At 56.5% G+C, this 15,574-nt stretch overlaps 1 protein-coding gene and 1 non-coding gene across 7 annotated transcripts in view; both read left to right on the top strand.

Moving 5' to 3' along the window:
- The window catches only part of SH3BP2 (SH3 domain binding protein 2), a 34,525-nt gene extending 24,433 nt beyond the window's left edge, over window positions 1-10,092 (top strand). For 5 of the 6 annotated variants that reach the window (XM_041752889.1, XM_041752891.1, XM_041752890.1 and 2 more), the window contains 11 exons: window positions 1,091-1,193; window positions 2,529-2,646; window positions 2,912-2,982; window positions 3,809-3,903; window positions 4,111-4,179; window positions 5,624-6,278; window positions 7,680-7,791; window positions 8,028-8,083; window positions 8,382-8,463; window positions 9,245-9,304; window positions 9,472-10,092. In XM_041752889.1, coding sequence (XP_041608823.1) covers window positions 1,091-1,193; window positions 2,529-2,646; window positions 2,912-2,982; window positions 3,809-3,903; window positions 4,111-4,179; window positions 5,624-6,278; window positions 7,680-7,791; window positions 8,028-8,083; window positions 8,382-8,463; window positions 9,245-9,304; window positions 9,472-9,609 — 1,559 coding nt within the window. In that variant the 3' untranslated portion in view covers window positions 9,610-10,092. The remainder of the gene's footprint in view (window positions 1-1,090; window positions 1,194-2,528; window positions 2,647-2,911; window positions 2,983-3,808; window positions 3,904-4,110; window positions 4,180-5,623; window positions 6,279-7,679; window positions 7,792-8,027; window positions 8,084-8,381; window positions 8,464-9,244; window positions 9,305-9,471) is intronic. The other variant, XM_041752887.1, reaches the window with a different exon arrangement.
- Window positions 10,093-15,171: 5,079 nt separating this feature from the next.
- LOC121490230 lies at window positions 15,172-15,274 on the top strand. Its single transcript, XR_005987556.1, has one exon. It is a non-coding gene; the product is annotated as a U6 spliceosomal RNA (small nuclear RNA).
- Window positions 15,275-15,574: the final 300 nt, after the last annotated feature.

The raw sequence follows: 15,574 nt of genomic DNA, 5'->3' as shown, positions 1-15,574 counted from the left end.
CTGTCTCTCTGAGCCTATGCTCAGATGTGGTGGAAGCTCCAGAGGTCTCCTTCGCTCTCTGGTGGCCAGTACCCCCCCAGGGGACCTGAGGTCAGTCTCCTGATTCCCCAGGACTGTGGGATGATTTGGGGTGCTACTGCAAAGTGGAGGTAGGATGGGCATTTGGTGCACAGTGCTGACCGGCAGTCCAGTGGTGCTTCAGTCTGTAATCAGGGGCTGGGGCCGTTCAGTGGCCTGGTACATCTGGCCTTGCACTATCCAGTGGGTGTTCAGTGAGTTGGTTGGTCACTTGGTCTGCAATGAACTCTGTGTCAAGACCCAGCTGGGTGCTGGACTTCCAGAGCTGCATGAGGCCAAGGCTCTGGTCCCCAGGACAGTAGGTTGGGAGAGAGTGGGAGCCCCCAGGTCTGGAGATGCCCAGGTGTCAAGACATTGAAGGCAGAAGAGCATCAGAGCCCTGCCTGTCCCCCTGACCAGGCATGAGTTCCCCATGCCTTCATCCCAGCTGTGTCCTCCACCAAGGACTCCCTGGCGCTGTGCTGCCTTGTTGGGGTACCCCAGGCTGGGCTCCCTGGTTCTGTGTAGCACCAACTGGTTTGCTCTGATCTTTGGACAGGGAGCCTCATCTGCCCCTAAGGCTGGGAGGGACTGCTTGGGTTGAGACAGTGGGATGTGGGAGTGCTCAGTATAACTGTCTGGCCTGGGATTCAGCTCCACACTAGAGGCTCTTGTTGGCAAACTCTCTGGGCTTCTTTGCCCCTTCCCTCATTTTGCCATCCTAGGGTGGAAAGAGTTGGCAATGGCCTCTGGCCTGGCTTTGTCCTTCCTTGAGCCAGCCTCGCTGGTCAAGGTCTACCACTTCCCTGGGAGGGGCCAGGCCTGCCTTGGGGGTGGTGCTTGGGGGCTGGTCAGCCTGCCATGGGTTGCTTATATTTGGCCCCACAGTGGACTTCTTGGGAGAGGGCAGCACACCAGCCCAGCTCTTGCCCTTCCATGTAGCGGGGTTCAGGGTCAGGAGGTCTGCCGTAAATCCCCCAGGGCCTCTGGAAGTGGCCCCTTGAGTGGACCCTCTGCCCTTACTACACTGCAGGGCCCCTGCGCTTTGTCATCATCCACAAACGATGCATCTACTACTTCAAGAGCAGCACGTCTGCCTCCCCACAGGGCGCCTTCTCGCTGAGCGGCTATAACCGGTGAGTGCCCACTGCCCACTGGCCCCAGCAGATCCCTCGTGCCTGCCCACAGAGAGTCCAGGCTATCATGAGACAGTTCCCACTCCACCCTTTTGGGTTCTATCCAGCCTCTCCCCCTCTCCCCCTTCTCTCAGCCTCCGTATGGCTGCCTCACAGTCTCCCTCAGGCCTCCGCTCTTCTGTTCTCAGCAGGCTTCAAGCATTGAGACTACTTGCTTTCCAGAATCCCCACTCGGCCCCCTCTCAGTGACTTCTGTGTCCCTTCTCCCTGCTCACCCAGCCACCTCTCCATCACAGCCACACTCCAAGGGCCCAGGGACCTACTACCCCCCAAGGCCCTGCCTCAGGCCTGCCTGGCTTCAGGGCCTCCCAGGCTGGGGCCATCCATGAGTGGCCGTCTGCTGATGGGCAGGTGGGCCCTGAGCCAGAGCCTTCTAGGTGGAATAGGGAAATGCTGGCAAGTGAGAGCCCACCCCACAGCATCAGGGGCCTGCAGAGCAGGGACAAAGAGTGACTTCTGGGCTCTGGATCTTAGTGTTCTACAACCAGCCCGGCACCCTGTGGCATTTGCCTGTGCCTCCAACTCCCTGGGAGGGCCCAGCCCCTCCTGCCTATAAGGACAGTGACTCAATGCTTTGGCCTATACCCTGGCCACAAGCTCAGTGGGGGCCTTGCGCAGGCATCTAGCCCCATGCCAGGCCTCCAGGCCAGCCGGGCCACCGCTGAAGCTGCCAGTGGGCATTTGGGGATCGGAGCTCTGGGATCCCCCAGGGAGGGATATTTCCTTTCCCGTTACATACCCTCAGCCCGTGGGTGGTCACCCTTACCCCAGGGGATGGGTACACCTGCCCCAGGTACCTGCCATGGGGGCTCCCCCATGGTAGACTTGTGATCTCTCTACAACCCCCGAGCCTGGCTGGGAGAGTAGCCACAGTCAGTCACATCCCTCAGATGCTCTCCGGGATGCTTTAGGGTAGCAGGGGCAGGGCTGAGGCTGACGTGTTAGGGCCCTCACAGGCAGGCCTGCCTAAGGTGGGCAGGTGGCATCTGAATAAAGTGGCATTGGTGAGCAGTGAGGGTGGTATGTCCTTGGATTGGAGCCTCACAGGCTGCTATTCCCAGGATGACCTCCCCAACCCCAGAGCCCTGTCCACTTGGTGCCTGTCTTTGCCTACATGTTTCCCTCTGCCTGAAACATCAAGGCCTTTGTCCTGGAGCATCAGCAGGGCAGACCATCCAGACCTGCCTGTGTCCTTGGGGGCACAGTGGGTGCTGGGTGCCAGGACCCGTCCAGGCGGTGCTGACTGGGTGGTGATGGCAGACTCTGTATCCCTAGGGTGATGCGGGCAGCTGAAGAGACGACGTCCAACAACGTCTTCCCCTTCAAAATCGTCCACATCAGCAAGAAGCACCGCACGTGGTTTTTCTCGGCCTCCTCTGAGGATGAGCGCAAGGTGAGCCTGCCTTCAGGAGTGGGGAGCTGACAGGGCCAGTGAAGGGATGTGGCAGGGACATGGGGCTGGGTGGCTGCTGTGCCTCAGAGCTCCTCCTGAAGCCCAGGGCCTGGCACCAACACCACGCACTCAGAAGCTGTCCTGGGTGGAGCTCTGAGTAGGCCGAGGGCCCATGAAGGTATCTCCCTGACCTTCGTGCGGACCAGCCTGGGCAGACCCTGCCCCAGGCAGCAGTACACCCACTACGACCCTGCCTGACCCACAGAGCTGGATGGCCTTGTTGCGGAAGGAGATTGGGCACTTCCATGAGAAGAAGGAGTTGTCCCTGGACACCAGGTGTGCCTGCGCATGGGAGGGGTGGGTGGGGTGTCACCAGGGCCACTGAGCTTCACATGCGTGTCTGCCTTCCCTTGAAGTGTTCCCAGAAGGTGCCAGCCAGGCTGTGTGTGTGTGTGTGTGTGTGTGTGTGTTTGTGGGTGTGTGTGTGCCCCCACACACACCCCTTGGTAGTTTCAGCTCAGGTCCCACGTGACCCTGCCTGCCCACGTAGGAGGCCCAGCATTTGCAGCAGCTCAGAGCTTTCGCTTCCCAGTCCCAATGCTCACCTGGGCCCACCTGGGACAGAGAGGGGAGCGAGCGGGTCCTTGGGGCACTGGCTCAGTCCCTCTGGGCGTCGGTGACCTCACTGAGAGGAGGCCCAGCAGGCAGCAGAGGTCCTCTGGGCAGGAACAGAAGCCATCCTGTCCTTTTGGAGCTGAGACGGAGGCCTTGGCCACAGATGCCTGCCTGACCCCAAAGCTCCCTGGCCCTGTACCCTGAACAGCTCAGTTCAGTGTTGATGGCAGCCCCTAGGGCAGGGTAGGTGGGGTATTGGGGTAGCCCTGAGGACCGGCACCATCTGGCCAGGCAGGGCAGTGGCCGGGAGGCACCAGGCCTCCAGTCCCTTGGTCTGTTTTTATCACTCGTGAGGAGCTTGTTTGAGCATGAGTCTTATTTCGTGTCTAGCTCTGAATATGCCTGTGTGTCTCTGTGTGTCGTGTTTGTGCATGTGTCTGTGTCTGTGTGCATGTGTCACACAGCCAAGGGTGTGCATGTGTATCCCTATGTGTGAGTGCAGAGGAGCTACCCCTACCCAGTGCTCACTGCCCCACCCCTGCCCCAGCTTCAGTGACTCCAGCTCAGACACGGACAGCTTCTATGGTGCAGTTGAGCGACCTGTGGACATCAGCCTTTCTTCATACCCCACAGACAATGAAGGTAAGGCCTGTCTTTGCATACCTTGTCCCCCCACCTCTGCATACCCTCCCCTGCCAAGGAGGAGAGGCAGCCTAGGTCCTGGGTTCATACCCTGCCCTGTGCTCCCCTGAGTCCTGGCTCCCAGTGTTCTGAGGGCCCCTGCCCCATCACTCTTGGGTGCAGCTGGGCCTGGGCTGCCTGGGGTCTGACCCTCTCTATCCGCCTCAGACTACGAGCATGAGGATGAAGACGACTCATACATGGAGCCTGACTCCCCAGAGCCTGTGGAGCCCGAGGGTAGGTGGGCAACTTGTGAGCCTGGGAGGCTCCTGGGGGTGGAACCCAGGTAGGGCCCCTCCCAGGCTGGGAGTGCCAGCCTGACTACTGCTCTGGGTGGCCTCAGTTTCCCTGTCGTGGCCCAGGTTTTAGGAGGGACAGAACAAAAGAGATGTATGCTCTGGATGGCTCTGTTCACCTTGTCCTCCTGCCTTTGCAGCTGGCCCGGGTCGGAGCGGGGAGGTGATTTCCAAATGTGTGAGGTGGGGGTGCTGCATGTGTGATGCTGAGCTAGCGGTGGTCCTGGGGGCTGAGAGTGGGGAAGGAGGGACCCTGAGGAGTGGGTGGGGCCAGGGCAGGGCCTCCCGCCTGTGGCTGATGGCTCTCCAGAGCACCTGCAGGCCAGCCTGTCAGGTACTGACCCACTCCCACCCAGTGGCCAAGCAAGGGAGCAGCCATGTACCAGGCATCACGTATATGTGTCACAGCCAAGCACAGGGTCAGCTGGGGGAGGGCCGTGCCTCTGTCCTGCCATCCCACGATCCTTTCCACTGTCCTGGGCACTTGGGACAGTCCTTCCACCCCAGCCACCCTGTTCTTCTGTCATTCAACCCCACCTCCCCTGTCAAATGCAGCAGGTGCAGCCCCCTTCCCTCCTACTGGCCCCTTCCCTCTGGGGACACCACCAGGACCTGCAGGCCATGTGCCTCAACGTCCCCCCCAGCACAAGGCCCATGGCTCCATCTCGTGTCCATCTGTCCCACCCTGAACTGCGGTCATATGTGGCTAGAGATGAACACTTAGGGGCCTCTCTTGGTTTCTGGGGCCAGTGCTCCTGCACATGGCCAGCCCACCCCCTCCCCACCTTTCTGAGTCCCCACTCCAAGCAGGCTTCCTTCCCTCCCCAAAACATCTCATTAGGGTTCCAGTGGTGTCCCCACTCTCACATGCAGCACTTTACAGAGGTACCTTCTGCTCCAGGCCCCTCCCACCTCACTCAGTGCCATCAGCACGAGCCAGGCCACCCCAGGACTCAGGCTGTGTTCACTCCTCTCCTGGCAGCCTCAGGTCACCGGGACAGCCAGTGTCACGGACAGCCTGGGGACTCCAGCCAGCACCTCTCCTCTGAACCTCACACCTGTACCCCAAAAGCGCACTCGGCACCCTTTCAGTGTGTCCTGCGACATGAGCAGACACAACCACCTTCTACCTCCCGACCTGCTCCCATCCTTCCTCCTTAGCTCTGTCCCTGGGAATTATAGCTTCCTCCAGTGGAAGCGAAGTCCTAGGAGTCCCCCTTGCCTCTTCTCTCTCACCTCTGCTTCTGGGAAGCTGATGGCTCAGGGAGCTTGTGTGGGCTGCTGGTGGGGGTGGCTGAGGAAGGGAAGGTGGTGCAGGTCAGTGGTGGTGGCCCAGCCTCCAGCAGGTGACACCTGTGCACTGACTGGGTCTCTTTACTCCGCAGACACCCTGACCCACCCTCCGGCCTACCCCCCGCCTCCTGTGCCCACACCCAGGAAGCCAGCCTTCTCTGACATGCCCCGTGCTCACTCCTTTGCTTCCAAGGGCCCCAGCCCTCTGCTGCCACCCCCGCCCCCTAAGCGTGGCCTCCCTGATGCCAGCCTGACTTCTGAGGACTCCAAGAGGGACCTGCTGGGCCTGAGGCGGCCAGAGGCTGGCCTCAGGGTGTCTGTGGCCCCCCGGAGGATGAGTGACCCCCCAGTAGGCCACCTGCCACCTGTGCCTAGCCTCCGGAAACCCCCTTGCTTCCATGAGAGCGCCAGCCCTAGCTCAGAGCCCCGAGTGCCTGGCCACGGGACTGGCTCTGTCTCCAGCTCTGCCAGCATGGCCACCACCTCCTCCAGGAACTGTGACAAGCTCAAGTCCTTTCATCTGTCCCCCCGGGGGCCGCCGACACCCGAGCCTCCGCCGGTGCCAGCCAATAAGCCCAGGTTCCTAAAGATGGCTGAAGAGGCCCCCTCAGAGGAGGTGGTCAAGCCCAGACTCTTCGTGCCTGCTGTGGCCCCTAGGCCTCCTGGACTGAAGCTACCCACACCTGAGGCCATAGCCAAGCCAGCAGTCCTGCCGAGGTCAGAGAAGCCACCCCTCCCCTATCTCCAGTGAGTTCATTTGGTGCTCATGCTCCTGGGATCCCTCCCCAACTGGCAGGTCCTTGTGCTGGTGCCCTGGCTGCCTCGTCTCTGGCATTCCCTGTCCATGATGGGGACCAGACAGCCCTAGTACAAGAGCAGGGAGGCTTAGGCTGAGCAGCCTCCCCTGCACCTGACCCACCCTTGCCCTAGAGAAATGTCAGCCAAGTGGGTGGTGGGCCTGGAGCCTGATGCTGCCTGGGGGGGTGGACGAGAGGGCCTCTGGGGAAATAAGCCTCCTCTGGGTGTACTGGGCAATCTGATGCCCCTGCAGGGTCTAGGGAGGGGCTGTCAGAGCTGACTGCAGGCTCTGGGATAGATGGTAGGGAATGGTAGGGGTTTGGGCTGTGATCCCCTTGGAAATAGTATGCCACTGCAGGCCTTCCTGATCCAGAACTCTCCTTCCCAGCCCTGCCTGGGGCTCTTGAGCCACCAAGGCTGCCTCTGTGCTCTTCCTGATTGGGAATTTGCCAGAATGTGGAGTATGTTGGTGACTCACCCGTGAAGTCTGCTCAAAACACTTTCTTCTTTATTGCTGGGTGGTGTTGGGGGACTGGTGTGTTCCCCCCACCCCCATGCTCAGAGTGTCATTCATGCCAGCAGCCTGTGGTCAGCAATGTCTGGGGCCCCCAACCATGAAGGTTCTGAGAGCTACAGGGGCGAGCCTTGAGTGGGTGTGCTTACGCAGTACTCCCTGAACACCATTGACCCTGGCACCCTTTTTCCTAGGACTCCATTAGCTCTGTTGTCCATGGGAGGGTGCCATATTATGGTTCCATTTCATGAGGGGCCACAGTGGCGCAGACTAGGTCAGTTTGCCAAGTGCTTCGTGGCTGTCTGTACCAGGGCCAATCATCCACAGCCCAGCAGCCCACAGCCCAGAGTGGCCTCTTTGAATCCTCCTTGAAACCTTGGAGACTTTGGACCACCTGACCGCATGTGTGGGACGTGTCCTGTGGGCTCCGTCCACTCATATTCATCCATTCTCTGTGGCTCTGGGAGGGACATGGTGTGTCCAAGGTCACACAGCTGGTCAGCTGCAGAGGTGCTCCAGCCAGAGCCAAGCCGCCCCACCTCCTCCAGCCTGGGACCTTCTCCCACAGCGTCCAGAACACTTGTCTCTGGTGTGAGGACATCAGAGTTCAGGCCCCCAGGGCCCCTCCTGCCAGTGTCCTAGGCAGCCCAGAGCCCAGTTTAGGCCTCCAGGCCTCAGGCGATTCCTGTCGCCCCAGGGCAGTCAACAAGGGCCTGTCATGGGCCTCTGACAACCATCAGGGTGCATGGGGGTGGGGAGTGGAGGGTGCGGGGGGGGGGGGGGGGGGCGGCAGGGAATGACAGTGATGTGCCTTCCTCTCCTTGCTCCCCTCCCAGGAGGTCACCCCCTGATGGGCAGAGTTTCAGGAGCTTCTCCTTTGAAAAACCCCGACGACCCTCAAAGGCCGACAACGCTGGTGGGGAGGACTCTGATGAGGATTATGAGAAGGTGGGGCCCAGATCACAGCCATGGTGGGCGGCCGAGAGAGAGCTGCTGGTCAGGGCAACGCCTCACTGGGTATCTTGAGAAGGAGCCCCAGGTCGCTGGAGTTGGGGAGGGCAGGAGCATGGTGCAGAGCCCCAGATCTAGGCACAAGTTGGCAGCCTTTTGGGGGGTGTGGCAGGGGCTGACTGCAAGCACCACCTGACTCTGATTCTGACCTTGACCACCACTGGCCTCTCCAGGTGCCGCTGCCCAGCTCTGTGTTTATCAATACCACGGAATCCTGTGAAGTGGAAAGGTTAGCACCAAGCCCTTCTTTTTCCAAATCCTTATTTTTGCAGACACTAGGCTCCCTGCATTTCTTTCTGTTCCCCTCACTTGCCTCGGTGCTGAGCAGTTGCCAGCAGGTACATGGTGGCCTTGAGTGCCATCAGCCCGGGCCCAGCACAGGCCAGCCCTCCTGTAGCCTGCTGCTCTTGGAACCTGTGTTGCAGAATAGTGAGAAGACTGAAACCCACACTGAGGAGTGGGGCTGGCGGGTCCCTGAGAGACTCTCTGAGGACAGTCCATTTGTTGACGCACCTGTCTTTTTTTAGGCTGTTCAAAGCCACAAGCCCCCAGGGAGAGCCCCAGGATGGACTCTACTGCATCCGGAACTCCTCTACCAAGTCAGGGAAGGTAAGTGCCCCAACAGTCACCCTGTTGAGCCCAGGCCCTAGCGGGACTGCTGCATTGTGCTGGGCTCCCCTGGCTCTCCACACACCCTGGCTGACAGCCAGCAGAGCGCTTTGTGGTATAGACATCACTTCCCCAACCTGGGCGCCTCAAGCACTCCTGTCTTTGGGGTCTCTGCCCAGCAGTCCCTGCCCTGTCTGTTGTCAGGAACTGAACACAGTCTGCACACCCAGGGTGATGGTGGCTGGCCCCCCAGCACAGGCGGGAGATGGGAGGGAAGTGCAGGGGAGGGCTCCCAGAACTCTAATGGGGCTTGGGTTTTTCATGTACTTTGAAGGGGAGGCTCTTGGGGCAGGAGAATTGCAAGAGTCGGCTGGCTGTGCCTCTGCTCCTCCGAGGGTGAATTGCATGATTTCACTGAGCCTCACTTTTTTTGGGGGGGTATTATTTATGTATTTATTGATTTAAGTAAGCTCTATGCCTAACAGTGGGGGTCAAATCCACGACCACCCCAAAAAATTTAAAAAATAAACCCAAGACCCCAAGATCAAGAGTTGCATGCTCCACCAACAGAGCCAGTGAGGCACCCCCTGTTCTCCCATGTATGTCTAAAATGGTCCTAGGGTGAGCCAGGTACCTGCTGCTGTTACTCGTCTCCTCAGAGAGCAGGGAACTGCCCATTTCGACCCTACTGTCGGTGTTCCTCCCTAGGTTACCGTAAGAACCCCAGGACCAGCTGCGAGGCCTCTGCCTCCCCATCCATCTGTTGCTTCTTTCCCTGCAGGTTCTGGTTGTGTGGGATGAAAGTTCCAACAAAGTGAGGAACTACCGCATCTTTGAGAAGGTGGGCAGGCCGGCCCCCTCCCAGGGCCCTGGGTGGGACAGGAGGCTGCAGGCACAGAAGTGACACAGGGCGTCTAGGAGCCTGCCTGACTGTCATCCTTGTTGCTGAGCGCCCTGTGTCACAGGAGACCCCTGTTCCCCAACCCTACCTCTCTCTCTCCTTTCCAGGACTCTAAATTCTACCTGGAGGGCGAGGTCCTGTTCGTGAGTGTGGGCAGCCTCGTGGAACACTACCATACCCACGTGCTGCCCAGCCACCAGAGCCTGCTGCTGCAGCGCCCCTACGGCTACACGAGGCCCAGGTGACGCCTGCGACACATGTTGCTGGGCAGAGACAAGCCACTGGGGCTGTGACCCCAGGCCACCCAGATGTGACAGGCCTGCATGGGAGGATGAGCCAGAGTGAGCGCCATGTTCCGATCCAGGGCCTCCACAACAGATACCTTGTAGAATCTGCCCAGCCAGGCCCCACTCAGCAGGCTGGGTTCATGGGGCTAGGCTAGGCTCTGCACTGCAGAGGACTGGGGGGCTCTCCTGTGCCATGCAGCCCACCGTACCCCACCTCCCAGGAGCCTGGGGTCCCAGGACTGAGCCCTGCCTGGACTTTGTGGAAAAGAACTGTGGTCATCCCCGCCCCTCCCCAACTCCCCTACCACACTAACCCTGCACTGTGTTGGGAGCTGGGCAGGACTGGGGTATTTGGGGTTGAGGGCAGGGCTGGCCCCCAGGAACTCTAAGACCAGGCTCCAGGATGGGCCACTGATGTACAATAAAGCAAAGATGACCTTTGCCTCAGTGGCCAGGGCTTTGTTGAGAAGGAGGGGATGACCAGCCTTACTGAGTACCCCCACCCACATCCAAATGGTGACTCTAGCAGCTCAACACAGGAAGCCACAGGAGTGGTAATCTTCAGGGCACAGGTCGTTAAAGAACTTGCTCTGGGTGTATAGCTAGTAACCCAACAGGACCCAGACTCAGGCAGTCTAGACTCAGCATAATCTCTGAAGTGCTATAGGCCAGGTATAAGGCAATTGGACTGTAAGGCTGAAAGGTCCCCACATCTATAGTTAGTGGTTCCTAGGACACAGCTGGGTACACACTGGCTTTGGTGGGGAGCTTAGAACCCTGTTGGAGGCTCCAGGAAGACTTCTTGGAGAAAGTCTTGGCCACAGAGGAGTGCGAAGAGGCTAAACGTGGGTGAAGAGGGTGGTCCCCAGATGCCTGGTCTTCTGGGCAGCACCCAGCCCAAGTCTGGCTCTGGTCGCCCCTCTCTGCCTGCTGTGGAATTCCCTCGTCCATGTTCCCTGGCATGACCATCCAGGCTGGATTGTTGTGTATGTGTAAAAACAGACTCAGCTTAGGGTCAGGCCTGGCAGGGATCCTAAAAGCATCAGGTCATCCCTGCACCTCATGTTGGGAAAGAAGTTTGCTGTGTGAGATTCAAACCCAGGACAGCACTGTGTCCCCAGCCAAGGATTCACCATCTGGAGAGGGCCCTATGTCTGCACTTCCTTCCCCTGTACCCCTGGGCATGTTTTGGGGGATGGGGTGGTGTACTGGAGGAGGGGGAGGGATGAGGCCACAGTGGGTGGGAGAGGTGCTGGGGGGATGACAGCCATCTGCTTCCAGGAACCAAGTGTCCAGCACTGTCACTGCAGATATTTCCTCTCAATCCTGGCAGGGGTGTGGGGGGTGGGTGGAGGTGTGTGTGTCAGCAGGGGCACTGTCCAGTTTCGGGCATTCCACTCCATCTCTGGGAACCAGCAATCCCTCCTTCCTGCGGTTGTAGTTCTTTGCCCTCCCTGCCCTGAACTAGCATGGGGAGCCCATGGAAGCATGCTGTTCCCTCCTGTGGCTGCAGCTTCCCTTCCTGTAAAAATTTGAAGGGGGGATTTGGACCAGAAAAGTGGCTTCCAGTCAGTGCCTGGGGCGCTGCTTGCTAGTGATGCGCTACCGCATATGGGATACTTTATTACTTCTACCTCACATGTGGCCAGCTTAGTGGCTAAAAATTTTAAGACTCCAGAGCTGGAAGGCGTGGGGGGATCTGGGGCCCAGGGCCAGGTGATAGGTCCTCTGGTCACATCTTAGTGACAGCTGAGGCCTGTGACTGCCCAAAGTCCACCCTAGGGCCCGAACTGGCTTTACCTCTCCTCCCAGGCCCTAAACCTGTCCAGGACAGACTCCCACCTGTTTGTGAACTGCCCCAGGGGCCCAGGGCCTCAGCTGTAAGAGTGTGTGCTGCGGGGTCCCAGGTATGGTCACCAGCATGAAGGAGGGGCCAGAGGGATCTGCTCCCTCCTGAGAACTGCCATCAACATTCTATTCCTCATTTAATGTTGGAAGGTGTTTACCACTTGCCAAGTATCTCCTGGGCTCCAGGTGCTGAGCCCCATGGGTACTGACATAGTTTGCTTGGAGAAGATGCTGCTGTATGCCCATTTTACAAGTAAGAAAATAGAGGGTCAGAGTTCTGGATCCAAGTTCCAGGTGGGCTACTTACTACCATGTGACCTGTCCTCTGCTGCTCTGAGCCCAGATCCCAGCCCCTGCCTACCTCCCCATCTCCCCTCAGGGCTTCTGACAGTCATGTGGAGGGTCTACACAGTTCTGGGTGCGCCCTGGGGCCACAGCCCAGTGCAGGGGGAACAAAACTGGCCTGCCTTCCTCTGCTTTGCTCCCTGGGCCCAGTTCTGGGATAAGAGGAGGCCTAGGACCTGCTTCAGGTCTTACAGATGGGGAAGCTGAGGCTCAGAGAGTCTTCATTGCCTTGTTGAGCATTACAGTGAGTTCAGAGATAGGTCCAACTCCTGGGCCTGAGGAAGGCCCCAGACCCTTTGGGAAGCTGCTCCAAGCCAATGACTGAACATAGTTTTACTTTTACAGTTGATCAGAAAGAGTGAGCTACTATACCTTCTGTTAATAGAGATTTTTATTGTGAACAGAGATGCTTTTAGAACCAGAAGAGACCTCACAAAACAGATCTGGAGGGTGCCTGGGCAGCACAGTGGGTTACAGCTCAGGTCATGATCTCAGGGGCATGAGATCAAGCCCTGTATTGGGCTCCACACTCAGCGTGGAGTCTTCTTGAGATCGTCTCTCTCCCTCTCTCTTTCTCTCTCAAATAAATAAATCTTAAAAACAAGTCCTGAGTTGTTCTGGCCCCTGCCCCAGCTCTGAGTCATGTTGCGGAGACGCCCCCTGCTGGTCCAAGGAGGCTCTCTCTGCACCCTGGTGGGACCTGTGGCCGGACAGAACACCAGGGGAGAGGAGGCAACAGCCTGGGGCCTAGGGGCTTCTTCGCCCAGTGCCCACCGGGACTGGCCTCCTGAAGGAGGTCTGGAGGACACGAAGGACACACAAAGGAATATGAGGCAGAGCTGCCACTTACACCAAATCCATGTGTCTCTAGAGGAGGGCAGTGAGGGGAGGACCTGTCTCTGGCTAGGACCCCGTGGCATCGAGCCCCTCACTTGCCACACCCTGTTCCCTGTGTCTGCCTGCCTGCCCTATGCCTCCCCCTGGAAATGACTGCCTGATGGGGGGGAACTCAGAGAGGGCGCCAGTCCAGGGGGGCAGTGACCTTCAAGGTGGTCAGTAGTGGTTGTCCCCCATTAGGCTAACTTCTAGCAACACTCCCACCAGAGGGAGAGTCTTTTTTTTTTTTTCAATAGATTTTATTTGAGAGACAGCACGAGGGAGGGAGGGAGGGGCAGAGGGAGAAACAGACTCCCGGTTGAGCTTGGAGCCCGACACAGTGCTCAATCCCAGGACCCCAAGATCATGACCTGAGCTGAAGGCAGACGCTTAACCAACTGAGACACCCTAGTGCCCCTGGATGGAGAGTCTTGAGACACAGAGCAGACCCCAAACCATCTACTTCCTTCAGACCTTCCTTTGCTCCTCACAAATCCTTGAAGGCTGCCTAACATCCCCCTCCGGCTTCAGCTCTGGTCATGCTCAACCGCTTAGAGCAGAAGCACACTCCTTTTTCGTTTTATTTCCTGTACAGCAAAACACACATTCAGAAAAATGAGCAAAGCACAAATGTGCAGCCTAAAAAGTTGCTATGACTTGAACATTTTTATGATCCTACCAAGGATCTCCAGCCCCCGTGTGCCCTACCCATCACAGCACTGCCCCTCCTGTGTCACCAGCAACCCCTGCTGGGTCTTTGGGGAGGTTCCTGTTCTTGTTTTGCTATAAAGCCTTCACCACTCTATACATCCATCACAGTGGTTTCCTGTTTTTGTATTTTATGTGAATGGAATCATAGATGAAAGCTTTGACACCTGGCTTCTTTTGCTCATCATGTCTTTGAGACCCATTCCTCCTTTCCCTTACCTTCTCCACTTTTGGATTGAGCAGCTTTTTTTTTTTTTTTTTTAAATTTTAAAGTCATTCTACTTTCCTCTTCTAATTGGAAAGTTATACAGTCTATTTCTGTTCTCACCTGAGTCTAGAGGAACAAATATTTTTACCCTCTTAGACAACATAAGAACTTCAGGTGACTTTGGCACCATCGATCTCCTTCAATACCTGATATCATTGTATGTATCTAATTCTGTATTGTTGTTATTTAACTCCCATCCAAAAGGAAAGAAGGAAGGAAGGAGGAAGGAAGGAAGGAAGGAAGGAAGGAAGGAAGGAAGAAAGAAAAAGAGAAAGAGAAAGAAACAACTATCCAAGACAGTGTTTCTTAATTTTTTTTTTTTTTAATTCATGTGCAACACAGAGAAAAACAGAGAGGCAGAGACACAGGCAGAGGGAGAAGCAGGCTCCATGCAGGGAGCCTGACGTGGGACTCGATCCCAGGTCTCCAGGATCACGCCCTGGGCTGCAGGCGGTGCCAAACCGCTGCACCACCGGGGCTGCCCTTTTTTTTTCTTCTAATTTTTAAAAAATTTATATATATATATTTTTATTTATCAAGACAGTGTTTCTTCCCCCCCCCCTTGAAAAAGGAAGGGGTATTTTAATAGTATTAAAACTTTTGCAGGACCCCTGAGTGGCTCAGTGGTTGAGCCTCTGCCTTTGGCTCAGGGCATGATCCCAGGATCCAGGATCGAGTCCAACATTGGGCTCCCTGCATGGAGCCTGCTTCTCCCTCTGCCTATGTCTGCGCCTCTCTCTCTCTCTCATGAATAAATAAATCTTAAAAAAAAATAAAACTTTTTTATTGGGGCACCTGTGTGGCCCAGTCGGTTAAGCATCCAACTCTTGGTTTTGGCTCAGGTTGTGATCTCAAGGTTATGAGACTCATCATGCTCACTGGAGAGTCTGCTTGAGAGTCTCTCACTGCCCCTCCCCCACTGCAAAGAAATAAATCTTAAAACTCTTTTATTATGCTAAAATATATGTAATATAAACTTTACCATTTTAGGGGCACCTGAGGGACTCAGTTGGTTAAGCATCTGCCGTTGGCTCAGGTTATGATCCTGGCATCCTGGGATCGAGCCTTACATCAGACTCCCTGCTCCGCAGAGTCTGTTTCTCCATCCTCTTGTTCTTGCACTCTCACTTTCTCTCCCCTCTCAAGCAAATTAATAAAACCTTAAAAAAATAATAAATGGCCTTTAAAAATTTACCATTTTAAATGTACGATTCTGTGGCATTCAGTATATTCTCATTACTGGGAATCATCACCACCATCTATCCTTTGAACTCTTGCTCCTGTAAAGCAGAAACTGTCCCCATTAAACAGCTCCCCATTCTCCCTACTCTAGGCCCTGGTGCCCACTATTCTATTTTGTCTCTGAATTTAATGATTCTGACACATAGTTGGGCAGTAAGCTCAGTTGGTTAGAGTGCGATGCTAATAACACCAGGGTCGAGGGTTCACTCCTTGTACAGGCCAGTACTTCATCTGTGCCCACTTGAGTAGCACATGTACTAAAATTGGAATGATACAGAGATTAGCATGGCCCCTGCACAAGGATGAGTGTCACTACTCTGGGAACCTCATATAGGTGGCATTGTCTTGTCCTTTTCTGTCTGGCCTATCTCACTCAGCATAGTGTCTTTAAGATTCATCCACATTATAGTAGGTGTCAGGAATTCCTTCCTTGTTTTATTTATTTTTTATTTTTTTTTACATTTTTAAATTTATTTTATGATAGTCAGAGAGAGAGAGGCAGAGACTTAGGCAGAGGGAGAAGCAGGCTCCATGCACCGGGAGCCCGATGTGGGATTCGATCCCGGGTCTCCAGGATCGAGCCCTGGGCCAAAGGCAGGCGCCAAACCGCTGCGCCACCCAGGGATCCCTCCTTCC

This window comes from Vulpes lagopus, chromosome 4 (genome assembly GCF_018345385.1).
Source record: "Vulpes lagopus strain Blue_001 chromosome 4, ASM1834538v1, whole genome shotgun sequence".
NCBI classification, from domain to species: domain Eukaryota; kingdom Metazoa; phylum Chordata; class Mammalia; order Carnivora; family Canidae; genus Vulpes; species Vulpes lagopus.
The sequence above is the reverse complement of the archived record's forward strand: the minus strand, read 5'-3'. Positions and strand labels throughout refer to the sequence as shown.